This window comes from Camelina sativa, chromosome 19, assembly GCF_000633955.1.
Source record: "Camelina sativa cultivar DH55 chromosome 19, Cs, whole genome shotgun sequence".
Classification (NCBI taxonomy): Eukaryota; Viridiplantae; Streptophyta; class Magnoliopsida; order Brassicales; family Brassicaceae; genus Camelina; species Camelina sativa.
In genome coordinates this window covers 5,153,702-5,180,962 of record NC_025703.1, presented here as the reverse complement: position 1 = coordinate 5,180,962, position 27,261 = coordinate 5,153,702, and the positions used below count along the sequence as shown (strand labels likewise).

Sequence of the window (27,261 nt, the reverse complement as noted above, 5' to 3'; positions counted from 1 at the left end):
ACTGATACGCTAGCTCTCTCAGACGCACGTTCCATGGCGTCGAAGCCACCGCAGGGACGGCGGAGTTCCGTACAAGGCTTGTAACGACGTTCATGGGTCCTCTCCGGCGAGTATGACTTGTTTGGTTAAACCGCATAGTCCTATCCTATAAAAGAATAAGGCCCAATATAATGGGCCTGGCCCAAACTACTTGAGAATATATGTTAGGTGCATCTCCAAAATTTTGGGGGAATAGAGTTATACGAACAACCAAACAGGTAATAATCTGATAGACCATTTCTTCTCTTCTTCTCTAAATAAACTTTCTCCATCTGCAAATCGTTGCCGCCGCTATTTTTTCCTCATAAACCAGATTGAACTTCTTCTTCTTCTTCATCTTTCTCTAGCAGCGTTGGTTGGAGGAGGCTCACGCGGCTTGAAACTCGCCGGAGCAACTTCCGACCCACGGATCCGAGTGAGTTTCTGGTAAGAAAAGCATCACTGTTGTTGTATTAGTGGTGGTTGCTGAGTGGTTTCGAATGTTATCAAATAAATTCTTGAAATTTCTTATGATATGAACAGATCATCTTTTGTTTGTGCATAAAGGGGAGGAGGGTAAACTGTTTGTAGAAAAAAAATCTGTTTTTTTGTTTGTTTGTTTAATATTGATTTGTGATACAAATGATGGTATTGAGTGATAAACCTAACCTTAGGATTAGGATTGATTTCTAAGGTTTTTAAGAGATGGATTGGTTTGTCATGTTCATCTTTTATGGAGTTGTTTTTAGTGGCTTCAGTCATGTTTTGTGGTAAAAATGTCTTTCAAAACCCATTAGGCTTTGTGGATTATCTGGTTCTTATGTTGATGTATTCTCGGTTTGTTTGTTAGTGCTTATTCTATAACTAGCTAGTCGAGGATAAGGTGTCTGTATTGTTGACCAAATGAATTTGGAATCTTTTGGGATTTTGATTTGAGGTCTGGTTAGTACATCTCTATTTCAAATCATAGGTTTTGCTACCAGATAAGTTTAGCTTTGCCTATTACTTCTGGTGGTAGGTTAATATATGCAGATGAATATTGATCTGTTTCAATTGCTAACCCAAGTTCACAATGTTTCTTTAATCTTTTGGACAGAAATCAGCGTGGATATTCACTTGGGAGTAAGGTGATTTGCAGCTCCTGTACATTTTTACATCATGCCGAGCCGGAGAAGTGACTCTGCCATCAAGCTAATTACATACTCTGAGGAACTTGTGGATGGAAAACCGTTCTATGCTTTTTCCAATTGTCTTCCTGTGAAGGCTTTAAACCGTGAACCTGCTGGTCATGCCTTCCATTCTGCTGCTCTTAAACTGCATGGTTGTGCAGAGGAACCCACTGACAATGAAGATAGTGATAAGAAAGTGGGAGATGATAAAGAGAAGGAGTATGTTCCTTCATTCAACTCATATGCCAACAAAGGAAAGAAGAAGTCTGGTACCCAGCAACAAGACCACTATGCATTGTTGGGTTTGAGCAATTTAAGATATCTTGCGACAGAAGATCAGATTCGGAAAAGCTATCGTGAAGCTGCTCTGAAGCATCATCCTGATAAACTCGCTACTCTCCTTCTCTTAGAGGAGACAGAAGAAGCCAAGGAAGCTAAAAAAGATGAGATAGAATCTCGCTTCAAAGCGATTCAAGAAGCATATGAGGTATTGATGGACTCAACAAGGAGAAGAATTTTTGACTCCACTGATGAGTTTGATGACGAGGTCCCATCGGATTGTTTGCCGCAAGACTTTTTCAAGGTGTTTGGTCCAGCTTTCAAGAGAAATGCTAGGTGGTCAGTGAATCAGCGTATTCCAGATCTGGGAGATGAAAACACACCACTTAAAGATGTTGATAAGTTCTACAACTTTTGGTACGCTTTCAAGAGTTGGAGGGAATTTCCTGATGAAGAGGAGCATGATCTTGAACAAGCAGATTCCCGTGAAGAACGGAGGTGGATGGAGAAGGAGAATGCGAAAAAAACTGTGAAGGCTAGAAAGGAGGAGCATGCTCGAATCCGGACTCTTGTTGACAATGCGTATCGAAAAGACCCGAGAATTGTGAAAAGAAAAGAGGAAGAAAAGGCTGAGAAGCAACAGAAAAAAGAAGCAAAGCTTCTGGCTAAGAAGAAGCAGGAAGAGGACGCTGCTATTGCTGCTGAAGAAGAGAAAAAGCGAAAAGAAGAAGAAGAAAAGCGAGCTGCAGAATCTGCACAACAACAAAAGAAAAATAAGGAAAGAGAGAAGAAGCTCTTACGCAAAGAAAGGAATCGTCTTAGAACTCTCTCAGCTCCTCTCGTGGCTCAGCGTCTGCTTGACATTTCCGAGGAAGATATAGAGAATCTATGCATGTCACTTAACACCGAGCAGTTGCAGAATCTATGTGATAGAATGGGAAACAAAGAAGGACTAGAATTGGCAAAGGTGATCAAAGATGGATGCAATACTAGTAGAAATGACGAAGCTGAATCTAAGGAAAAAGAAAGTAAGAAGACCAACGGTGGCACAGAGTCTACAACCCGAGTGTCTCAGTTAGATAGTAGTACTGTGAAGAAACAACCATGGAGCAAGGAAGAGATTGATATGCTGAGAAAAGGAATGGTAAAATATCCAAAGGGGACATCTCGAAGATGGGAAGTTGTTTCAGAGTACATCGGTACAGGAAGATCCGTAGAGGAGATTCTGAAAGCAACTAAAACAGTTCTTCTACAAAAACCAGATTCCGCTAAAGCATTCGATTCATTCCTCGAGAAGAGGAAACCCTCTGCTTCAATCGCGTCCCCTCTCTCCACAAGAGAAGAGCTCGGAGAATCTCTACCTACGGCGACGACCACAACAAAGGCAAGCCCTTCTAAAGAGACTGTTGTGGCGAACAGTCAGAGCTCAGACAACAATGGTGAAGCAGGTGGAAGTTCAGACACAGATGGTTGGTCAACTGTGCAAGAAAGAGCTTNTGCAAACAAGGACTGATACGCTAGCTCTCTCAGACGCACGTTCCATGGCGTCGAAGCCACCGCAGGGACGGCGGAGTTCCGTACAAGGCTTGTAACGACGTTCATGGGTCCTCTCCGGCGAGTATGACTTGTTTGGTTAAACCGCATAGTCCTATCCTATAAAAGAATAAGGCCCAATATAATGGGCCTGGCCCAAACTACTTGAGAATATATGTTAGGTGCATCTCCAAAATTTTGGGGGAATAGAGTTATACGAACAACCAAACAGGTAATAATCTGATAGACCATTTCTTCTCTTCTTCTCTAAATAAACTTTCTCCATCTGCAAATCGTTGCCGCCGCTATTTTTTCCTCATAAACCAGATTGAACTTCTTCTTCTTCTTCATCTTTCTCTAGCAGCGTTGGTTGGAGGAGGCTCACGCGGCTTGAAACTCGCCGGAGCAACTTCCGACCCACGGATCCGAGTGAGTTTCTGGTAAGAAAAGCATCACTGTTGTTGTATTAGTGGTGGTTGCTGAGTGGTTTCGAATGTTATCAAATAAATTCTTGAAATTTCTTATGATATGAATAGATCATCTTTTGTTTATGCAGGGATTGTAGGAAAAAATCTGATTTTTTTTTATTTATATATATTGATTTGTGATACAAATGAAGGTATTGAGTGTTAAACTAACCTTAGGATTAGGATTGATTTGTAAGGTTCTTAAGAGATGGATTGGTTGTTATGTTCATCTTTTATGGAGTTGCTTTAGTGGCTACAGTAATGTTTTGTGAAAACAATGTCTTACAAAACCCATTAGGCTTTGTGGATTCTCTGGTTCTTATGTTGATGCTCTCTCGGTTTGTTTGTTAGTGCTTATTCTATAACTAGCTAGTCGAGGATAAGGTGTCTGTATTGTTGACCAAATGAATTTGGAATCTTTTGGGATTTTAATTTGAGGTCTGGTTAGTACATCTTTAATCAGTTTAGCTTCGCCTAATTACTTCTGGTGGTAGGTAGGTTAATATATGCAGATGAATATTGATCTGTTTCAATTGCTAACCCAAGTTCACAATATTTCTGTAATCTTTTGGACAGAAATCAGCGTGGATACTCATCACTTGGAGTAAGGTTATTTGCAGCTCCTGTACATTTTTTCATCATGCCGAGCCGGAGAAGTGACTCTGCCATTAAGCTAATTACATACTCTGAGGAACTTGTGGATGGAAAACCGTTCTATGCTTTTTCCAATTGTCTTCCTGTGAAGGCTTTAAACCGTGAACCTGCTGGTCATGCCTTCCATTCTGCTGCTCTTAAACTGCATGGTTGTGCAGAGGAACCCACAGACAATGAAGATGGTGATAAGAAAGTGGGAGATGATAAAGAGAAGGAGTATGTTCCTTCATTCAACTCATATGCCAACAAAGGAAAGAAGAAGTCTGGTACCCAGCAACAAGACCACTATGCATTGTTGGGTTTGAGCAATTTAAGATATCTTGCGACAGAAGATCAGATTAGGAAAAGCTATCGTGAAGCTGCGCTGAAGCATCATCCTGATAAACTCGCTACTCTCCTTTTGTTAGAGGAGACAGAAGAAGCCAAGGAAGCTAAAAAAGATGAGATAGAATCTCGCTTCAAAGCGATTCAAGAAGCATATGAGGTATTGATGGACTCGACAAGGAGAAGAATTTTTGACTCCACTGATGAGTTTGATGACGAGGTCCCATCGGATTGTTTGCCGCAAGACTTTTTCAAGGTCTTTGGTCCAGCTTTCAAGAGAAATGCTAGGTGGTCAGTGAATCAGCGTATTCCAGATCTGGGAGATGAAAACACACCACTTAAAGATGTTGATAAGTTCTACAACTTTTGGTACGCTTTCAAGAGTTGGAGGGAATTTCCTGATGAAGAGGAGCATGATCTTGAACAAGCAGATTCCCGTGAAGAACGGAGGTGGATGGAGAAGGAGAATGCCAAAAAAACTGTGAAGGCTAGAAAGGAGGAGCATGCTCGAATCCGGACTCTTGTTGACAATGCATATCGAAAAGACCCGAGAATTGTGAAAAGAAAAGAGGAAGAAAAGGCTGAGAAGCAACAGAAAAAGGAAGCAAAGCTTCTGGCTAAGAAGAAGCAGGAAGAGGACGCTGCTATTGCTGCTGAAGAAGAGAAAAAGCGAAAAGAAGAAGAAGAAAAGCGAGCTGCAGAATCTGCACAACAACAAAAGAAAAATAAGGAAAGAGAGAAGAAGCTCTTACGCAAAGAAAGGAATCGTCTTAGAACTCTCTCAGCTCCTCTCGTGGCTCAGCGTCTGCTTGACATTTCCGAGGAAGATATAGAGAATCTATGCATGTCACTTAACACCGAGCAGTTGCAGAATCTATGTGATAGAATGGGAAACAAAGAAGGACTAGAATTGGCAAAGGTGATCAAAGATGGATGCAATACTAGTAGAAATGACGAAGCTGAATCTAAGGAAAAAGAAAGTAAGAAGACCAACGGTGGCACAGAGCCTACAACCCGAGTGTCTCAGTTAGATAGTAGTACTGTGAAGAAACAACCATGGAGCAAGGAAGAGATTGATATGCTGAGAAAAGGAATGGTAAAATATCCAAAGGGGACATCCCGAAGATGGGAAGTTGTTTCAGAGTACATCGGTACAGGAAGATCCGTAGAGGAGATTCTGAAAGCAACTAAAACAGTTCTTCTACAAAAACCAGATTCCGCTAAAGCATTCGATTCATTCCTCGAGAAGAGGAAACCCTCTGCTTCAATCGCGTCCCCTCTCTCCACAAGAGAAGAGCTCGGAGAATCTCTACCTACGGCGACGACCACAACAAAGGCAAGCCCTTCTAAAGAGACTGTTGTGGCGAACAGTCAGAGCTCAGACAACAATGGTGAAGCAGGTGGAAGTTCAGACACAGATGGTTGGTCAACTGTGCAAGAAAGAGCTTTGGTTCAAGCTTTGAAGACATTCCCAAAAGAGACAAGTCAAAGATGGGAGAGAGTAGCTGCAGCTGTTCCTGGGAAAACGATGATTCAATGCAAGAAGAAGTTTGCAGAGCTTAAGGAAATCATTAGAAACAAGAAAACCGGAGTGTAAGTTAAAATATCCTTTCGGAGTCCCAATGAGAATTTTGGGTTTTAATCCTCTTTGGGGCACCGTCACTTTGCGAGAAGCACGACCTAAAAACACTTTTTATTATTTGTAATGATTCATTTCCCTTTGATGTCGCTATATATATTGAGAATGCTTGAGCCACTACTATCTAATATATATTTTTGACATAATCTATGTATTGTTTGGGTAACATCTGGCATAAATTATCCCATATGTATTTTGGTTTTATCCCTAAATCGCTTAATAGTCAGTATTAGAAGCTGATTATATGATTACGGTTTGCTATTTAAATCTAAACAAAACCAATCGAGCCTTGGGAGTGAACAGGAAACAAGAAACAAGAAATTGGGTAATTTGCCTTTCAAGCATTAGAGAAAATCCAAACTTTTACGACGTCCATAAANCAGATCATCTTTTGTTTGTGCATAAAGGGGAGGAGGGTAAACTGTTTGTAGAAAAAAAATCTGTTTTTTTGTTTGTTTGTTTAATATTGATTTGTGATACAAATGATGGTATTGAGTGATAAACCTAACCTTAGGATTAGGATTGATTTCTAAGGTTTTTAAGAGATGGATTGGTTTGTCATGTTCATCTTTTATGGAGTTGTTTTTAGTGGCTTCAGTCATGTTTTGTGGTAAAAATGTCTTTCAAAACCCATTAGGCTTTGTGGATTATCTGGTTCTTATGTTGATGTATTCTCGGTTTGTTTGTTAGTGCTTATTCTATAACTAGCTAGTCGAGGATAAGGTGTCTGTATTGTTGACCAAATGAATTTGGAATCTTTTGGGATTTTGATTTGAGGTCTGGTTAGTACATCTCTATTTCAAATCATAGGTTTTGCTACCAGATAAGTTTAGCTTTGCCTATTACTTCTGGTGGTAGGTTAATATATGCAGATGAATATTGATCTGTTTCAATTGCTAACCCAAGTTCACAATGTTTCTTTAATCTTTTGGACAGAAATCAGCGTGGATATTCACTTGGGAGTAAGGTGATTTGCAGCTCCTGTACATTTTTACATCATGCCGAGCCGGAGAAGTGACTCTGCCATCAAGCTAATTACATACTCTGAGGAACTTGTGGATGGAAAACCGTTCTATGCTTTTTCCAATTGTCTTCCTGTGAAGGCTTTAAACCGTGAACCTGCTGGTCATGCCTTCCATTCTGCTGCTCTTAAACTGCATGGTTGTGCAGAGGAACCCACTGACAATGAAGATAGTGATAAGAAAGTGGGAGATGATAAAGAGAAGGAGTATGTTCCTTCATTCAACTCATATGCCAACAAAGGAAAGAAGAAGTCTGGTACCCAGCAACAAGACCACTATGCATTGTTGGGTTTGAGCAATTTAAGATATCTTGCGACAGAAGATCAGATTCGGAAAAGCTATCGTGAAGCTGCTCTGAAGCATCATCCTGATAAACTCGCTACTCTCCTTCTCTTAGAGGAGACAGAAGAAGCCAAGGAAGCTAAAAAAGATGAGATAGAATCTCGCTTCAAAGCGATTCAAGAAGCATATGAGGTATTGATGGACTCAACAAGGAGAAGAATTTTTGACTCCACTGATGAGTTTGATGACGAGGTCCCATCGGATTGTTTGCCGCAAGACTTTTTCAAGGTGTTTGGTCCAGCTTTCAAGAGAAATGCTAGGTGGTCAGTGAATCAGCGTATTCCAGATCTGGGAGATGAAAACACACCACTTAAAGATGTTGATAAGTTCTACAACTTTTGGTACGCTTTCAAGAGTTGGAGGGAATTTCCTGATGAAGAGGAGCATGATCTTGAACAAGCAGATTCCCGTGAAGAACGGAGGTGGATGGAGAAGGAGAATGCGAAAAAAACTGTGAAGGCTAGAAAGGAGGAGCATGCTCGAATCCGGACTCTTGTTGACAATGCGTATCGAAAAGACCCGAGAATTGTGAAAAGAAAAGAGGAAGAAAAGGCTGAGAAGCAACAGAAAAAAGAAGCAAAGCTTCTGGCTAAGAAGAAGCAGGAAGAGGACGCTGCTATTGCTGCTGAAGAAGAGAAAAAGCGAAAAGAAGAAGAAGAAAAGCGAGCTGCAGAATCTGCACAACAACAAAAGAAAAATAAGGAAAGAGAGAAGAAGCTCTTACGCAAAGAAAGGAATCGTCTTAGAACTCTCTCAGCTCCTCTCGTGGCTCAGCGTCTGCTTGACATTTCCGAGGAAGATATAGAGAATCTATGCATGTCACTTAACACCGAGCAGTTGCAGAATCTATGTGATAGAATGGGAAACAAAGAAGGACTAGAATTGGCAAAGGTGATCAAAGATGGATGCAATACTAGTAGAAATGACGAAGCTGAATCTAAGGAAAAAGAAAGTAAGAAGACCAACGGTGGCACAGAGTCTACAACCCGAGTGTCTCAGTTAGATAGTAGTACTGTGAAGAAACAACCATGGAGCAAGGAAGAGATTGATATGCTGAGAAAAGGAATGGTAAAATATCCAAAGGGGACATCTCGAAGATGGGAAGTTGTTTCAGAGTACATCGGCACAGGAAGATCCGTAGAGGAGATTCTGAAAGCAACTAAAACAGTTCTTCTACAAAAACCAGATTCCGCTAAAGCATTCGATTCATTCCTCGAGAAGAGGAAACCCTCTGCTTCAATCGCGTCCCCTCTCTCCACAAGAGAAGAGCTCGGAGAATCTCTACCTACGGCGACGACCACAACAAAGGCAAGCCCTTCTAAAGAGACTGTTGTGGCGAACAGTCAGAGCTCAGACAACAATGGTGAAGCAGGTGGAAGTTCAGACACAGATGGTTGGTCAACTGTGCAAGAAAGAGCTTTGGTTCAAGCTTTGAAGACATTCCCAAAAGAGACAAGTCAAAGATGGGAGAGAGTAGCTGCAGCTGTTCCTGGGAAAACGATGATTCAATGCAAGAAGAAGTTTGCAGAGCTTAAGGAAATCATTAGAAACAAGAAAACCGGAGTGTAAGTTAAAATATCCTTTCGGAGTCCCAATGAGAATTTTGGGTTTTAATCCTCTTTGGGGCACCGTCACTTTGCGAGAAGCACGACCTAAAAACACTTTTTATTATTTGTAATGATTCATTTCCCTTTGATGTCGCTATATATATTGAGAATGCTTGAGCCACTACTATCTAATATATATTTTTGACATAATCTATGTATTGTTTGGGTAACATCTGGCATAAATTATCCCATATGTATTTTGGTTTTATCCCTAAATCGCTTAATAGTCAGTATTAGAAGCTGATTATATGATTACGGTTTGCTATTTAAATCTAAACAAAACCAATCGAGCCTTGGGAGTGAACAGGAAACAAGAAACAAGAAATTGGGTAATTTGCCTTTCAAGCATTAGAGAAAATCCAAACTTTTACGACGTCCATAAATCTTCTCTCACGTATAACAAACCGCAAGTCATGAGTCATGTAAGCCAGTGAATGAAAATACAGAAAGATTCGAATTGTGATATGGTTCGTTTAGTTACAGCGACCAAACAGGAGGCATATTAGTCCATCCACAAGACCCGACACCTCCTCGTGGTGCTTGACCAGATGATGAACCAACAGTCACGTAACTGTTCCCAATGTCGTCACCACCAAGAAGAAGCGCAAGCGCATCGCTCATGCNGTAAAAATGTCTTTCAAAACCCATTAGGCTTTGTGGATTATCTGGTTCTTATGTTGATGTATTCTCGGTTTGTTTGTTAGTGCTTATTCTATAACTAGCTAGTCGAGGATAAGGTGTCTGTATTGTTGACCAAATGAATTTGGAATCTTTTGGGATTTTGATTTGAGGTCTGGTTAGTACATCTCTATTTCAAATCATAGGTTTTGCTACCAGATAAGTTTAGCTTTGCCTATTACTTCTGGTGGTAGGTTAATATATGCAGATGAATATTGATCTGTTTCAATTGCTAACCCAAGTTCACAATGTTTCTTTAATCTTTTGGACAGAAATCAGCGTGGATATTCACTTGGGAGTAAGGTGATTTGCAGCTCCTGTACATTTTTACATCATGCCGAGCCGGAGAAGTGACTCTGCCATCAAGCTAATTACATACTCTGAGGAACTTGTGGATGGAAAACCGTTCTATGCTTTTTCCAATTGTCTTCCTGTGAAGGCTTTAAACCGTGAACCTGCTGGTCATGCCTTCCATTCTGCTGCTCTTAAACTGCATGGTTGTGCAGAGGAACCCACTGACAATGAAGATAGTGATAAGAAAGTGGGAGATGATAAAGAGAAGGAGTATGTTCCTTCATTCAACTCATATGCCAACAAAGGAAAGAAGAAGTCTGGTACCCAGCAACAAGACCACTATGCATTGTTGGGTTTGAGCAATTTAAGATATCTTGCGACAGAAGATCAGATTAGGAAAAGCTATCGTGAAGCTGCTCTGAAGCATCATCCTGATAAACTCGCTACTCTCCTTTTGTTAGAGGAGACAGAAGAAGCCAAGGAAGCTAAAAAAGATGAGATAGAATCTCGCTTCAAAGCGATTCAAGAAGCATATGAGGTATTGATGGACTCGACAAGGAGAAGAATTTTTGACTCCACTGATGAGTTTGATGACGAGGTCCCATCGGATTGTTTGCCGCAAGACTTTTTCAAGGTCTTTGGTCCAGCTTTCAAGAGAAATGCTAGGTGGTCAGTGAATCAGCGTATTCCAGATCTGGGAGATGAAAACACACCACTTAAAGATGTTGATAAGTTCTACAACTTTTGGTACGCTTTCAAGAGTTGGAGGGAATTTCCTGATGAAGAGGAGCATGATCTTGAACAAGCAGATTCCCGTGAAGAACGGAGGTGGATGGAGAAGGAGAATGCCAAAAAAACTGTGAAGGCTAGAAAGGAGGAGCATGCTCGAATCCGGACTCTTGTTGACAATGCATATCGAAAAGACCCGAGAATTGTGAAAAGAAAAGAGGAAGAAAAGGCTGAGAAGCAACAGAAAAAGGAAGCAAAGCTTCTGGCTAAGAAGAAGCAGGAAGAGGACGCTGCTATTGCTGCTGAAGAAGAGAAAAAGCGAAAAGAAGAAGAAGAAAAGCGAGCTGCAGAATCTGCACAACAACAAAAGAAAAATAAGGAAAGAGAGAAGAAGCTCTTACGCAAAGAAAGGAATCGTCTTAGAACTCTCTCAGCTCCTCTCGTGGCTCAGCGTCTGCTTGACATTTCCGAGGAAGATATAGAGAATCTATGCATGTCACTTAACACCGAGCAGTTGCAGAATCTATGTGATAGAATGGGAAACAAAGAAGGACTAGAATTGGCAAAGGTGATCAAAGATGGATGCAATACTAGTAGAAATGACGAAGCTGAATCTAAGGAAAAAGAAAGTAAGAAGACCAACGGTGGCACAGAGCCTACAACCCGAGTGTCTCAGTTAGATAGTAGTACTGTGAAGAAACAACCATGGAGCAAGGAAGAGATTGATATGCTGAGAAAAGGAATGGTAAAATATCCAAAGGGGACATCCCGAAGATGGGAAGTTGTTTCAGAGTACATCGGTACAGGAAGATCCGTAGAGGAGATTCTGAAAGCAACTAAAACAGTTCTTCTACAAAAACCAGATTCCGCTAAAGCATTCGATTCATTCCTCGAGAAGAGGAAACCCTCTGCTTCAATCGCGTCCCCTCTCTCCACAAGAGAAGAGCTCGGAGAATCTCTACCTACGGCGACGACCACAACAAAGGCAAGCCCTTCTAAAGAGACTGTTGTGGCGAACAGTCAGAGCTCAGACAACAATGGTGAAGCAGGTGGAAGTTCAGACACAGATGGTTGGTCAACTGTGCAAGAAAGAGCTTTGGTTCAAGCTTTGAAGACATTCCCAAAAGAGACAAGTCAAAGATGGGAGAGAGTAGCTGCAGCTGTTCCTGGGAAAACGATGATTCAATGCAAGAAGAAGTTTGCAGAGCTTAAGGAAATCATTAGAAACAAGAAAACCGGAGTGTAAGTTAAAATATCCTTTCGGAGTCCCAATGAGAATTTTGGGTTTTAATCCTCTTTGGGGCACCGTCACTTTGCGAGAAGCACGACCTAAAAACACTTTTTATTATTTGTAATGATTCATTTCCCTTTGATGTCGCTATATATATTGAGAATGCTTGAGCCACTACTATCTAATATATATTTTTGACATAATCTATGTATTGTTTGGGTAACATCTGGCATAAATTATCCCATATGTATTTTGGTTTTATCCCTAAATCGCTTAATAGTCAGTATTAGAAGCTGATTATATGATTACGGTTTGCTATTTAAATCTAAACAAAACCAATCGAGCCTTGGGAGTGAACAGGAAACAAGAAACAAGAAATTGGGTAATTTGCCTTTCAAGCATTAGAGAAAATCCAAACTTTTACGACGTCCATAAATCTTCTCTCACGTATAACAAACCGCAAGTCATGAGTCATGTAAGCCAGTGAATGAAAATACAGAAAGATTCGAATTGTGATATGGTTCGTTTAGTTACAGCGACCAAACAGGAGGCATATTAGTCCATCCACAAGACCCGACACCTCCTCGTGGTGCTTGACCAGATGATGAACCAACAGTCACGTAACTGTTCCCAATGTCGTCACCACCAAGAAGAAGCGCAAGCGCATCGCTCATGCTGCTTGTGTCTCTAACAATCCCATAACATCCTTGGTCAAGCCAGCTCGATGCAAGTAAAACATCAGGCCGTGTCATGTCAACTCTCTTTGGTTCCCAAACCTGATCCACCTCTTCTGTCTTTACAAAGTTCCCTGCAAAAGTGTCAAGTATGAACACCAACACACTAGCTTAAAAATCAATATGGAAAACAATTAGATTAAATACCAATCAACGAGTAACTTTGATCGACTCACCTGATGAAATACCACCTGCACTAAGTTGCGAGGGGATTGAAATCTCGGAGCGAGTCAAATTCATTTGGAAATTTTCCAACTCCCCTGGTTTGATCTGGCTACGTGGTACATTCTGAGTAGCATCGGTTGTACAAGTAGTTGAACTGAAACTCTTCTCAGGTGATGATGACAACAAACTGTGCTTTGCACTAGTTTTGATCTTGGCCTCATGAAGTAACATATCTAGTAGGCCGGTGTCGCATGAAGAGAAACAATCTGACTCCTCTATCTCCGATGGTGGTGGAGATTGAATATAGGCATCAACAGAATCAAGGAGATCTGAATGTGGAGGTGACGGTGTCGCTTTCCACTGATCAAATGCACTAGTTTCTGAATATTGGAATGAAGGGAGCTCCAGCTTCACTGCCCCAAACGAGGGCTTAGAAGTAGGAAGCATGCCATCCGTAAGGGTATGGCTATCTAGAATCATCATCATATCAGATGAATGTTGGTTTCCGTAAGGAGGATGATCAACATAACAAGGCGAGATACTGAAAGATCTGGGATTCTTTTGTGAAGCAGTATCCTGAAAGTATTCCGGAGATTGGACTTCATGCTTTATGTTACTGCTGCACATGGGAAACCGAGATCCAGAATCCCAGAGTTGCTTTGGGGAAGGCAATATCGGTGGCATGTAGCTTTCATACCAGGAAGAACTTGCGCCAGTTCCTAGCATGTTGCATGCAACCAAATCTGATAGGTCAGAAGCGGCAGGTAATAAGCTAGCAGCAAAACTTAGATCATCAAATAAAAGATTCGCTTTGGAATTCCCCAACTGCAAGAAATCTTGACGTCTTCTTCTATCTACTCTTATGATATTACTCTTTGTATCCTCTTCACTCCACTGGAGATCTTCAACATGGATTTCAGGAGGGTACAGTGGTAAGCCTGCTCGTTGTCGCCTCTTGATACGAGTGTTCCAATAATTCTTTATCTCATTATCTGTTCGACCAGGCAACTGATAAACAAGAAGAGAAATTATACCAGAGATAAGTCCTTAGGCTCACAGAAAAGATGAATCTATGAAAATGGACCATTATCCACAGTTACAAGACTACTTACATGTTCAGCCATCTGCGCCCATTTTCTACTTACATGTTCAGCCATCTGCGCCCATCTTCCTCTTCGCTAAATGCTCCTTTCTTCAAGTTTGGCCTCAGATGATTAGCCCATCTCAGACGACAGCTTTTACCACAACGGGCCAGGGTAGTGTGTTTCTGGACAGCATTCCAGTTACCCTCGCCGTGCTTCCTCACATAATCAATCAAAATCCCGTCTTCAGTTGAGGTCCATGGTCCTTTCTTCAGGGCACCTCCTCTCCCTCTACTTCTGTAGCCGTTGCTGATACTATCAGCAGCTGAAGATTCGTTATAGATGCTGGAGTGCATACCATCATCACTCTCAACCGTAGTCAAGTAACTCATCTCTTTCTATTTATATCAAGACAACCCCCACCACTTGAATAAAAAATTTAGACATCAAAGCTCCCACCTGAACCAGTTTAGAGAAGTAGACAAACCCCTTTAATATTCCAGGCAGCAGTCATTCATGTACATATCAACAAAATAACGAAATGATAAACTTCCAAACGAGGAGAATAGTGAAAACAAACAAGTCGAGTAGAACGCACAAGATTAATTATCAACCACTGAGATACTACTAGGCAACAACTAAAAAATTCATTGATGAAAATTCTACAGAACACACTACTAACACCATTTTAACGAATCATTAGATATGCATTTTCGATTTTGAATCAAACCAGAAATTCACAACAACAACAACAACAAAAATAGCAAGTTCATCAAAGTAGCTTTTGGATTTCAGAGCCAAACCATGCCTTGGAGTTATTATATACATGGTTTCTCATTGGGTACTATCACAAAAGGCACTGACACTTTGAAATGACTGATACTATATCAAATACTAAGACAAAAAAAATAAAACTAATCCACAATCTCAAGATTTTGAATCCCAATTCCAATTTCAAAATCACTCAGGGAATCACGATTGAACAAGCGAATCCCTCTCTATTCACAAGAATCGAAAAGCAACAGATACACACGAACCCTAGCTGAGGTAAAAAGCAAGCTCTCTGTTCAGTATCTAGCAACATGAATATATTATCTGAGATCTACAGCATCCGACGAAATCGGAGCTCGAGTTGAGCTGAAGATACAGATTTGAAACAACAACAAAAATTATCCGATTTGGTATTGGAAAATTACAATCGAACAAAAAAATTAGCTCAAAATTAAAACTCCACACTGATCAGAAGACAATGAATTGAAGATCAGAGATCCGCGCAAATGGATTCAAAGACCTACCTACTAATAACGGAAGAACAATCTAGAAGAAGAAGAAGCATTACCAGGAGAGAGATGGAGAGAGAGACGACGACGACGACGCGGGAAAGCTCGAGAGATGCAGAGAGAGAGAGAGAGTGAAAGAGATTCTAAAGTACGAAAGCTAAAGGGTTCATCAAAAGCTCTCTGGTTCTGCTGCTCAACATAATAATAAGTAGTGGCAAAGAAGAGATGCAATTTTTGGAAATTATTTTTGTAAAAAAAAAAACTCCTACCTTATTATTATTTTTTTACCTTTTTCATTGCGGGAGATAAAATAAAAGTCATGTAATATATAATACAAAATAATAATTACGTACGTGTGTATTTGTGCCACCAAATTTTAGAAAAAAAAAATGTCAAATAAAACCGATATCTTGTTAATTTTTATAGTAAAAATTTGGCCTCTTTTATATAACATATCACGACGTAAGATTATTTAGAACGACTATTGTAATATATTTTAAGAAATGTGTTATTTAAAAGTACTACATATCTCGAGAATGTTGTTGGGATATATATAAAATATAATCGTATACGTCTTTGATAAAAAGGAACCCAAACCGAACATAAATTGCAATCTATATATACTTTCATTTAATGATATGTTGTTATAAATGAACTTATTGACGTATAAGATTTACAATGAGAGAGTCCCAGTCCGCCGCAACTCATATATTAAGCGCATCGTCGTCATTCATTCTTTTGTGACAACAAATAGATTATGATTATGAGATGACAGTGACTCTCTCTCTCTCTAATCAGATTTGCCTCATCGATTTAATTATTAGCTTATTTTATTTATACCAGTGTTTTAAAGAAGCCAAATGACGAATCATGCCACTGACCGATGAGTGAGGACTTCAACTTTTTTCATGCCATTATTAGCTTACATTAAAATTTCTATAAACGCTACATCAATTAATCGATGTTAAGACTACGTCAATTAATATACCAACACTAATATAGATATTTTTCACGTAAGCTGATTAAATGAATATAAGTTTTGGTAAACAAGATAATAAAATCCAACCATAGCTTTTTTCATTTTTTTTTCCCCTCTGGCCTTAGTTGGAAGAAAGAGCGTGTGGACCTCGTGATTTTGAATAGCTCACGTATATTTTGTGGCCTGAATTTTGGTGTATAATATAGTATATATTTGTGTGTGAAGATATAACTAGCTAGAGGCCTGACGCAAGCTTGACAAGAGAAAAAATGACAAAAATGCCAATGTAGATATATATGATCCATATATAACACCAAACCCACAAAAGATGGTTGCTCTTGCTATATATGTTTTGAGACTCTATAAATAATAGATTCTACTAACAAGTGGTAAAATAGTTTAAGATCTTTCAAGGCTGCCAAATATGAATTTAATCTAATTTTATTCTAGTAATTAAAACAATTGGAATACAAAATACTAGGGGGTTATAAGAAAATTATAAAGTGTGTGAAAGACGGGGGATGGAGGGAATATTATTGAAATAGGGAAAGCAGTGGGGAACTCTTGTAAACGTACGAGGAACGTAAGAGGATCAGATTCCACTTCTCCGTGTCTCACGCTTGTCTCTTTCTCTATTTTGTTTCTCACATTTTATTTGATCTTAATTAAGATTCGCTAACTTGTGAAATAGTTGAAAAGTTGATTTGATCTGGTAAATTACGATTATTGGTTGATCGCCGAACGAGTGATAAAATCACTGGGACAATCTTTTGCTGGCTAACAAATACTTACGGATTATGGTAACAATGCATGATTGAATATTGTTTGTTTGTGACAAATTTAGTTTCTGTAATTGTGCTAGTATAATAAGGATATTTCCTTATGTTGTACCAACGACTACCTGAGATCTTAATTAACCTATACTTGATTTAATTATACGCAAATTAAAATATACTATAATATATTGTGCACATTATTGGAGAAAGCACCAAATAGGCTCTCCTAGCTCTATCGCTTTATACACGCCTCTATCTCTCTCTAGATTGAGGATTGAGATTAGGGTTTCATGTTTCCAGCAAAATGGTGCCGTCTTGAGTCTTAAAAAGATCCAAGACAAAACCACCGATCATATATCACTACTGCATATCATCAAACAGCTACTGTTCGCTGTTGGAGCATCATCAAGATTCACAAATCATCAAGTATATGTACATTCGTATGTACTATGATAAGATTTTTGATGTATGTATGAGAATCTTGATGATGCTGCAGCTGCAATCAGTGGCTTATACATATAAACAGGTATGTTTCGATGGTTAAAACTTAAAAGTATTTTGTAGCTAGCTTTTTGTTTATGTCTGAATCCACAGATCGGATCAAAAGAGGAGGTATTTCTTGAATATTATAGCTCAAGAACTGTTTGATATGTTCATTCTAAGATCTCTTTCTTGATTCTTGCTAGAAATTTGAATCTCTCAAAATGATCATAGTTTTCCCATAAATTCCTTAATCTTCTGGTTAATTTCTATATATAGAAAATATATATTTATCTTTATATATAGCTTTCTTCCTAGCTATTTGTTTCTTGGATGATGAATTTAACATACATCTTTTTAAAGTAAATTTAACGATATATAATATATATATACTTAATTATTTGTAAGTCTTACGCAGTCTTGCTGTTGTTTTGTCCAGATCTACGAACATGTTTTTTTTTCAAATCCTAAATATAATGGTGAATTTATAAATCATCTTCCCAAACTATACACTTTAATTTCTAGTTTCCATTTGTAGTCCCACGGCGGATCACACACCCGCCAATCTCTCACTAGGCTCTATCTAAATGGTAATTAAGTTAATGGTATTACAGAACTTAATGTTACAGATGAATATTGTTCGGTAACTTTTCTTCTGTAATCAAAGTTTTTTTAACAAAAACTTCAACAGAAGTATATATGGTGAGATGCGTGACGTCTTTTAATGGAAAGAGGCAGACGACTTGTCGAGAATTCATCTCTGTAAAATCAAGTTCCGGACATTCATAATGGAAACTTTTAACTTTGCATTATATCGAAAAACCGTAATTAAATAATGGTTGCGGTTCTTCATGTCAAACGAATCTCACACAAATCTTGTATTCCAAAACCTGCAAAATAAGCTTTAAAGATTTGGTGTACCAGTACCAAAAGTGAAACAGATGGAGCTTATATGTATTGAAGCTGTTTCCATTTACCACTTCTGTAAATTTACGTTTGAAACTCTGTTAGGATCTCCTAAGTAAAATGCTATACAATGTTCTCCACAGCATTTTAGCTGAAGTTGCCTGCTCTCTCTATATAAACTCATAAAAAATGCCAAAATCAAAGATCGATTCCTGTTAAATAAAAGCGCTTAGTTAATGTTAAAATCATTTAGAGATTTGCCAAAAAAAACACATAGAAATATTTTTACCATTTGTAAGCCCTGTTTTAAAAATCCCCGCCTAGCACCGATACGCCCCGTAAAATTGTTGGGCCCACTCTCTCCGCTTCGATTAATGACTAATCCCCACCTAACATTATTTAGACATATATATATTTTTGTTATTTAGACATTTAAATTAAGAGTTTATGATGTTTTACAATAACTAATGTACAAACTTTTAATTAAAATCATAATTTGTTATTAATATTACGTTTTTATGTTTTTACCGTAATTTTAAAGACAATACTATAACTTTATATTTTATTTGATATTTTTCTTTTCACATAAACATAATTATACATATATTTAGTACTAGATATTTTTAATTTACTATTATTTTAATAAAATAACCCAAAAACTAGTTCCCGATTAATCTCTGTTTAATCTCTGATTTTCTCGGTAGGCGCTAAGCCCACCCCGACTACCCAACTAGCACCTAGCAATTTCTAAAACAGGCCTTGTAAGTAACCTACCAGGAAAACACACTCGGAACTTTTATGTACTACATATTGACTACTCTATTACGTTAATGAACGATTTTGTCACAAAAGAAAATAAAAATTAAAGTAAAAAACAAAAACGTTTATGAACGATGACGTGGAACTGAAAGTAGGCCAGCTGTAACGGGAAGTGTTGACGTGGCAACGAAAGTCTTCTGGTCAACGAGTTTGTCTATTTCTAATAATCTGCCCACCAAATTCTTCTAAAATGTTTGGCGACTACTAATTCCAACAAATTCATAATTTTTTTGGAGATTTCAATTAGAAACTGAATTTTTAGTTTATCAATTGATCTTATCTTATATCGGATATGGTGTAACGAATTATTGGCTACTATTGGGTTGATATTTGAATATTAGTAAATGTTAAAAACTAAAAACTAAAAAAAGAAAGCACTATATATATATATATACATATGTACAGTTCAATACATATATGGTTGCAACATCAAAGAGAAAGACAAAATATTCTTGAAATAAATCAATTGTTGGAAAAAAATCAACAAACAATTCATAATGACTAACCAAACTATATATTTATTCCATTAACAACTGTTAAGAGGAATTACATATCTGAAAAAAAAAAAAAAAAAAAAAAAAAAAAANATAAGATCAACACAACACATATTTAACCATATTAAAAAAAAAATCAACCCAGACTTTTTATATCACAAGCAAAACTTAACCAAGTGAAAGAAATTGCAAACAGGTTCGAAACTACTCATCTAATCAGTTAAAAACAAAGATGAAATCACCAGAGTGATCGATGATTTGAGTTCTCTTCAGTGTAGAAAAGGCTCGAAAGTGCTCACCACCTTCTTCAATTGGTCAAGCAACGACAAATATGACACCGTTCCATCGTTTCCAGCGAGAACCCTATACTTATCTTTTCTTGTGAAGTTAGTGCACTCGAACCCTAACGTAGCCGCCAAGATTCTCTGAACATAGTTCGCCACATCATGGGGGCTCTTCCCAGACGAACACGTTGCCTCAACTGGAAGCTGGTTCAAGAACGTAACCTCGTAAACCGGTCTCGGGTTCATGAAGAAGAAAATCGGGTCTAAACCTTTCCAGCCTCTCGCCGTGGTCGCGTGGAAGAATCCAACTCTATAGTTCATCGCGACGGGGACAATCCTATCGGTTAACTCAGCGAAAAGAGCACTAAATCTTAACAAAAACGGTTCACGACAAGTGGTTCCCTCAGGACAAACCACTAGATCTCCTTTAGACAGTTGTTGTTTGATCTTCGCCGCGTCTACGTCTCTGATTCTTGTCAACCGGACGGTTGGAATGGGAGATAAGATCTCGGATAACCGCGAGATTGAGTAAGTAACGGCAGGGATGCTGCGTCCGAGCACGTAGGATAACACCACCGGGTCCATTAGGGTTCTATGAGTACACACAAAGAGCACGCCGGATTTTCCAGCCGCCGGTGGCTGAGGAGGCTTGCCTTTGACAATGATATGGCCGCCGAATACCTGAGAGACGTAAGGTGTAGCCCACAATGGGAGGATGGCTCCAAGAGTTATCCTGATCGCAGCTAGAATGATTCCGAATGGGATCCAAAGGAGGATGAGGAGAGCGGTGGCTGGCGTTGGCCGCTTCACTAGACGTCCGTCGTGAAATATCACCGGGAGTGGACGTAGCTGAAGTTGTTCGTTGCTGTGGTTGTAGTTCTCCGGAATTGGTGCATGAATATGCTCCTATACAATATAAAGACAAATTTCATTGAGAATGATTAAAAAAGTTGTGCTAGTTGAATTTTTTTGCTTATAAGTGTAACATATTAGATTTAACTATTTTAGTAATCAGCTCATGCAATTAGACGCTACCTCACATAACGATAAGAAAGTTGAAGAAGCGGTCACAGCAGGTCTTCCAAGACCTAGTTGAGGCCTCCGATCAACAAACAAATTAGCGAGACGGTTCAGAAAAGACTGATCGACATCGGTTTCACGTATCAAACCGGTAACAAAACCGAACCGGTTCACGATCAGCTCCGTACCTATGACCTCATCGGCTCTAAGATGCTCCTTGGCAAACCTCTCCACCATAACTCTAGGCATTCTCGTCACCATGACCCTCTTATTACACGAGCTGAAAACCTTCCACGTGTCCATACTTACGTCATCCATGTAGAACTTTGGCAGGACGGCTCTAGCCACCGATTCGATCTCCGGTTCACGTAAACCAACCGTAGCTACAAAAATCATGAGCTTAAGAGCGGCGTTTCTGTAGCTGAAAACGTCAAGGAGTGTGATTACGGGCCAGAGAAACAGCAAGATTGCGAAACGAATTAGACCAGATGCTTCGAAGGCTACGAGCATGAAGTAAGAGAATGAATCTGCGTTCTTCAGTATTGTCCCTTCAAACTCTGACACGACTGAACACGGTGTCGTTCCATCTTGCTCCATCACCATTTCTTTTCTTGGTGTTTTGATCGAATATTAGTCTTGACTCGATTAGATAGGAGATGGAAGAAAAAAAATGGATTATAACGTTTTATGTTATAATGGTTTGGATTGACTAGTGTCTAATGCAATGGGGGAATTGGCAGTTTATCAATATTGCACCTACCGTATTTGTAAACATGATTTTTTAAAGTTGAAATATGTCATTGATGAGTCAATATATTATACATAGATATGTGAAGAAAATAAGTTTATATATGCACGTCACGTGTTTTTTTTCTTCTTCGTCTTCTGATGTAACAGTAGTACACGTAAAGTATAACAAAGAAATTCATGGTTTGAAACTCATATTTAGCTGAGGTTTGGTTGGAAAACTAATCGGCAGCTTCCATCAAAAAAAATAATCTAATGACGTTGGATTTAACAACAAAATATTTAACGTTGAAATTAATCAAAGTTTAAATGGAAGAGACATAAGAGAAAATTCTGTATGGTTTTTATTTTATTTTAAGGTATATATACTTCGATAACATCACGCTTAGAAAATCTTATACGTAAAATTTCACAACTAATACTAAAATAGATCGAATGAAGAAACGTATCTGAAAATAATAAGTATGTTTGATTGCATTTGAATGCATCGTTCTTAATTATATTGATTGTTAGTTTTTGGTGGACGAGATAAAACATAGGCTTTCGATTCTAATTGATATATGCCAACTTTTTTTGAATTGTTAGTCATGTCATCAAACTGTATTTCATTAACTTCATTGAAAGTTCAGAATGTCAACTACAGTATATCATCTGCTCTGTTTTCATTCTCATTCAGCTTTTGTAACTATGTTAAAAAAAAAAAGCATATTCTTGTTAGTGTAAACATTACTTTCTTTTTAAATTAGTGTATATCACCTCAAGGCTCAAACCTTGAAAACTGTATTTTCATTTATCCTTGAAATGGTACGTGAAGACCAATTTTGTAATAAGAAGAGAATCAATTACCACCATAGGTTGCTTTCGCAGTTTGTTCAATGCCCCTGTATACAACATATATAGAAAAAAAATGAGAAAACATCAAAGTAAGCAGTAAACGGTTTTGTGGTTCTTAGCATTTACGTAACAAGTTTAACTAAGGATGAAAAAATTTGTTTGGTTCACTTAAAATTTGTTGCGTATATAGTTAAGATCAAGTTAACACTATTTATTTTATTTAATAATAATACAGAGTAAAGTTTACATTTTGTAAAACGCAACAGTCCCAGTATTGATGATAGAGAGCATCTTCATCTGGATGTAACAAGGAATTGAGGAATTTAGGAAACACACAGCAGCTATAAACGAATCTAAAAATCTGTATGTGCAAAAAATATATCTCTCTCTAATCAAATCGCTTTTTTATGTTTTTTATATCCTCTCCGATGATTTGCATTTTCTAATCCTTATCAACATTTCATTCTCTTTTCTTTTTCCTCTTCCTCCTTCCATCACCTCACAACACTGTCTCCTCGGTGCCTATCAACAAACACAAAAAAATAAAGAACTCAAAAACTCACTCAAAACTGTTATACATCAATATAAGGAAATTAAAACACTAAGCAAGTAGTACCTTGTTCCAATACTCAGGATCCATCTTCATTGAAGTCACTAGTATCCTCTTCACTTTGGTTAACTCAGAATGCTCAGTATTATTTTCGCAAAGACCAAAATTCTTATCCGCTACGCTATACCTAGTTTTCGTCCCATAGAACCTTACATCTTCTGCACCATCCATGAAATAAGTGACGGGACGCTGACACGGATCAGGTGGCAACGACCGAGTGTTGAACACGAATGGTCCATCACTCGAAGACCGCCAAGTTTTGAAAGTCTGCAACGGCGTAGTCAGCTCCTTAGCGGTCAAGAAGTAACTGTAGATCTGAATGGAGTACCCCCAAGAGATTGATATGGACCATTGACGCTTTCCTTCATGGCAATTAATCTGTTGGAGTATTCGGTTCTGGTCTAAGGAATAAGGTTTCATAAGGTTCTGTAACGACTCAATCGGGTTTTTGTTAGGAAACATTGGGTCTAAGTAAACTAGGTGATGCAGCGATACAAGCGGTGTCAATGGATGCGCCGATAGATACACGTATGGATCTCCTTTTATGTCAAGCTGCCAAACAAAGAATGGTGTGAGTCCAAAGTCCAAACATTACAAGCAGATATTGAAATTTCCTTTTGAGACACAACACGTGATCGTAGTAGTAATAATGACACGCACATCTGCTTAAAAGAAAATAAACAATATAATCTTAGAAACAGAGATATAATTAACAATAAGAGCTTAGCTGAAACGATATATTTCTAGATTTAAACAAACAAAGATGATCACTAGTAGCCATGAGCCCATGATTAAAAGCTTTGTATCCGAATCCGAACGTAGACAGAATCATGTGCTCCACCAGTAAAACTATTAAGAAATATTTTTCTACCACATACATCACATGGACCACAACTAGAACCATTCATCTAATACAGGGAAAATAAAAAAACGGTGGGAGAGAAATATCTCAAGCAATTGACTAACAACAGTACTAATTACTATACACTAAGCTCTAACTTTTCAATTTGATTAATAAATAAACGTACCATATAAGTCAAATTTTAGAGGGAAAAAAAAACAAAAAAGAGTATAAATGTCTCCAGTTGGGTGACTATATTTCCTTTTTTGGTCTACATTCAATTAATCAACACTCCTAAATTCTTTTTTTTTTTTAGCACTAACACAATAAGCTAAGTGATAATTACGTCTAACCCCCTTTTGTAATTAGCACCTTTCGAATTTGTCGGGGCTCCAAAATAAAAAACAAAACGAGAAACAAAACGGTTTCGACACGTGTATACACAAACAAACCAAAAAAACCAATGGAAGAAGGGACACGTGTACAACAACAAAACGTACCTGATGAAAACCGCGTTCTTCGGTGAACGGAACGCCGATCTCGCTAACGCAAGCCGCGATTCTCTGATCAGAGCCGTAAAAGTAGAAATACCGTTGGAGACAACCGTCCATCGCGTTAGCCAAACGCGCCGCTAACGGATGGCTGATAGCGAAACCGCCGCCGCCAAACGCCATGTCGTACGCGTGCATCACGTCTTGCTCGACGCTCTCCGAGTTACCTCCGATGTACCACATCTGCTCGTGGTCGTATTTGGATAGAACCTTGACGAGATTCTCCGTGAAGAAGACGGTGTCGTCGTCCCCCATGACGAACCACCGCACATCCGGCAGATTTAGTCTGTAACTATCCCAGATTATGCGAGCGATTCGAACGGCGGCTCTCGAGCTTGAGAATTTGAATCGAGTCCAGCCTGGATCGGAAACTCGAATCGGGATTGAGAATCTGACGTCGGAGTGGTTTTGAGGGAGGTTCACCGGTTTGTCAAGCCAGACGAAGCCACGCGTCGTCGAGTTACGCCACCATAAGGATGTGTACTGGCTCCGATCGATCCAGGTCTCAGCAGCTCCGGCGATGCAGAAGAGGATGTGAGAGACATTGAGCGGTCCGATTGATCCGGTAGGAGAGAGAGCTATGGATTTCTGAGGAACGGTGGTGAATCGGAGACCGTAGGTGGTGGAATAATCTCGAGGGGAAGAGGATAAAAAAGTGGCGCGGAGGACGAGAGAGACGGAGACGACGAGGCAAGCGATGACGGAGAAGCGTATGAAAAGCACGAGGTAGTCACGTGGACGCTCCGGCATGAAGAAGAAACTTGAAAACTTCAGAGCCTCGTCTCCGCCGCCGCGATTCGTTTTCATTTTTTTTTTGGGTTCGAGGAGAGAAGAAAGAGGATAAATCACTCCGGCGTGAGAGAGTGGATCTTAGTCATCATCACCGGAGATTGCTTAATTTTTACGGGGATAATAACCTCAGGCCTTCGCGGCGGGAACGGAGTTTTTGTTTGAAATTTACGAAGTTACCCCCACGGTGGCTGGGACTAATTTTTTTTGTTTTTTTTTTAATTTATTTATTTTTAGTAGCTAAATTAGTTTTTTTTGTTTTTCCCTTTTTGGAGTGACAAAGCTCTGTGTTGATAGGGATGACAGATATTATATGAGAGAAGAAGAAGAGGTAGACACGTGAAACACAAATTACGGAGATGTCCCCCGGTTCAGTCAACCATGTCACGACTAATTCGAAATATATTTGTTTAATAGATTGTTTTAAATCCATTATAGAATAATGTTGTTAACTAACTTACTAAGATTCTGAATTTCCTAGTTTTTTTTTTTTTTTTTGGAAAATTGAAAATAAAACAGAAATAATTAAATTATTGTCCATTTATGTATTCTTCTATATTTATGTTTGATCAAATATGCTTTAGTATCATTTAAACTCATCTTCATATTTCTAAATTTTTTACATAATTATTAAAAAAAATCCCAAAAAAACCATTGATTTCTAAACAAATTTTAGAAAATATATTTAACGCAAAAAAAAATAGAAATTTAAGTAAAACTTCTATAAATTAATAATGTTGGGATCATAATATTTTATTAATTTATAATAATATCTAATTTTTATAGAACATATAAAATGTAGAATGTGTATTAACTTTGTAGATCATATTTTATCCATTCAATACAACAACAAAAAGGACATATTTTAGACCTTATAAGGAATCTAATGTCTTCTTCATTAATTTCTCAAAAAAATTGCTATTTAATTATAGACTGTATAGATGGACAATAATTCAATTATTTATCTTTTATTTCTAATTTTTTTTTTTTTTAAATATAAAAACTAGAAAAATACTACATATGATTGTGGACCTATTATGAAATAATTTTTTAATGTGCATGAAAAAAACTCACTGTATTTGTCGAAAAAAAAATGAAATTCCCATTTAGTTGGAATACAAAAAAAAATCATTTTAGTTAAGGAATTTTAGGTTGTTTACACCTCTATATAAACTTTGTCGTATCTTGTAAAAATTTTGCCTTATAAATATTTTGTGTTCTTTAACTTTCATCATTTGTAGTATCATTTCATTCTGTAATGGAGAACACGTATTTGTAGAGCTTAGATCGTGATAACTAATAAGCACACATCTTTGGGTGATTATAATTGAAACAGAGATATAATAATGTTAATTAAGGATACATGCTCTGATGCATTAGGCCTAAATAACATTCACACGTCGATGCAAGCTAAGTCGTCCAGTGTTTTTTTTTTGGGTAAACATGTTAAGAAAGTCGTCGAATTTTTTTTTTTTTTTTAACAAAATGAAGAACGTGTCTTCTTATTTCTTAACGTGCAAAACGAGGGAGGGGCCGAGTCACAAAATGGATTGGTGAAATCGTCTACAGATGTTATCGTTTAAATATTACCTTACTGACTTGGGGCTAAACCGACAGAGAGTTCGTCGTCTCTATACGTCCACCAAAGTACTATCATGTGTATTTTTTTTTATGTGTTAATGTACATAAAGAAAGACTATGAATATTGAAACTTTCTCTAGTTTATGACGATCCTCGATAGATAGTGTTTGGAAAAAGAAATGTAAGACTTCACACCTCTACCTCCCGATCAGTCCTTTCTCCATCCACGTATTCGAACTCCTCATAAATTTACCTTCGAAACTAATTTGGAGAGTTTGAAGATCAAACTATGCAAGCCAACTA

At 38.3% G+C, this 27,261-nt stretch overlaps 5 protein-coding genes and 1 pseudogene across 5 annotated transcripts; 3 read left to right on the top strand and 3 right to left on the bottom strand.

Moving 5' to 3' along the window:
- LOC104764896 (dnaJ homolog subfamily C member 2-like) lies at positions 301–12,209 on the top strand. Its single transcript, XM_010488496.2, has 3 exons — positions 301–465; positions 1,115–2,944; positions 11,835–12,209. Exons 2-3 carry the CDS (start codon positions 1,177–1,179, stop codon positions 11,999–12,001), a joined length of 1,935 nt encoding a protein of 644 aa, XP_010486798.1. The 5' UTR covers positions 301–465; positions 1,115–1,176; the 3' UTR covers positions 12,002–12,209.
- Positions 3,252–6,200, top strand: LOC104764894 (dnaJ homolog subfamily C member 2-like). The gene is made up of 2 exons (XM_010488494.2): positions 3,252–3,439; positions 4,043–6,200. Exon 2 carries the CDS (start codon positions 4,107–4,109, stop codon positions 6,039–6,041), a length of 1,935 nt encoding a protein of 644 aa, XP_010486796.1. The 5' UTR covers positions 3,252–3,439; positions 4,043–4,106; the 3' UTR covers positions 6,042–6,200.
- Positions 3,310–9,175, top strand: LOC104764895 (dnaJ homolog subfamily C member 2-like). The gene is made up of 2 exons (XM_010488495.2): positions 3,310–3,439; positions 7,020–9,175. Exon 2 carries the CDS (start codon positions 7,082–7,084, stop codon positions 9,014–9,016), a length of 1,935 nt encoding a protein of 644 aa, XP_010486797.1. The 5' UTR covers positions 3,310–3,439; positions 7,020–7,081; the 3' UTR covers positions 9,017–9,175.
- Positions 12,365–15,454, bottom strand: LOC104764897 (annotated as a pseudogene).
- On the bottom strand, positions 19,819–21,799 carry LOC104764893 (glycerol-3-phosphate acyltransferase 5). The gene is made up of 2 exons (XM_010488493.1): positions 21,021–21,799; positions 19,819–20,891 (listed from the first exon to the last, which is right to left on the bottom strand). Exons 1-2 carry the CDS (start codon positions 21,606–21,608, stop codon positions 19,971–19,973), a joined length of 1,509 nt encoding a protein of 502 aa, XP_010486795.1. The 5' UTR covers positions 21,609–21,799; the 3' UTR covers positions 19,819–19,970.
- LOC104764892 lies at positions 22,783–25,676 on the bottom strand. Its single transcript, XM_010488492.2, has 3 exons — positions 24,538–25,676; positions 23,203–23,748; positions 22,783–23,108 (listed from the first exon to the last, which is right to left on the bottom strand). The coding sequence occupies exons 1-3, from the start codon at positions 25,393–25,395 to the stop codon at positions 23,001–23,003; spliced, it is 1,512 nt and encodes a 503-aa protein (XP_010486794.1). The 5' UTR covers positions 25,396–25,676; the 3' UTR covers positions 22,783–23,000.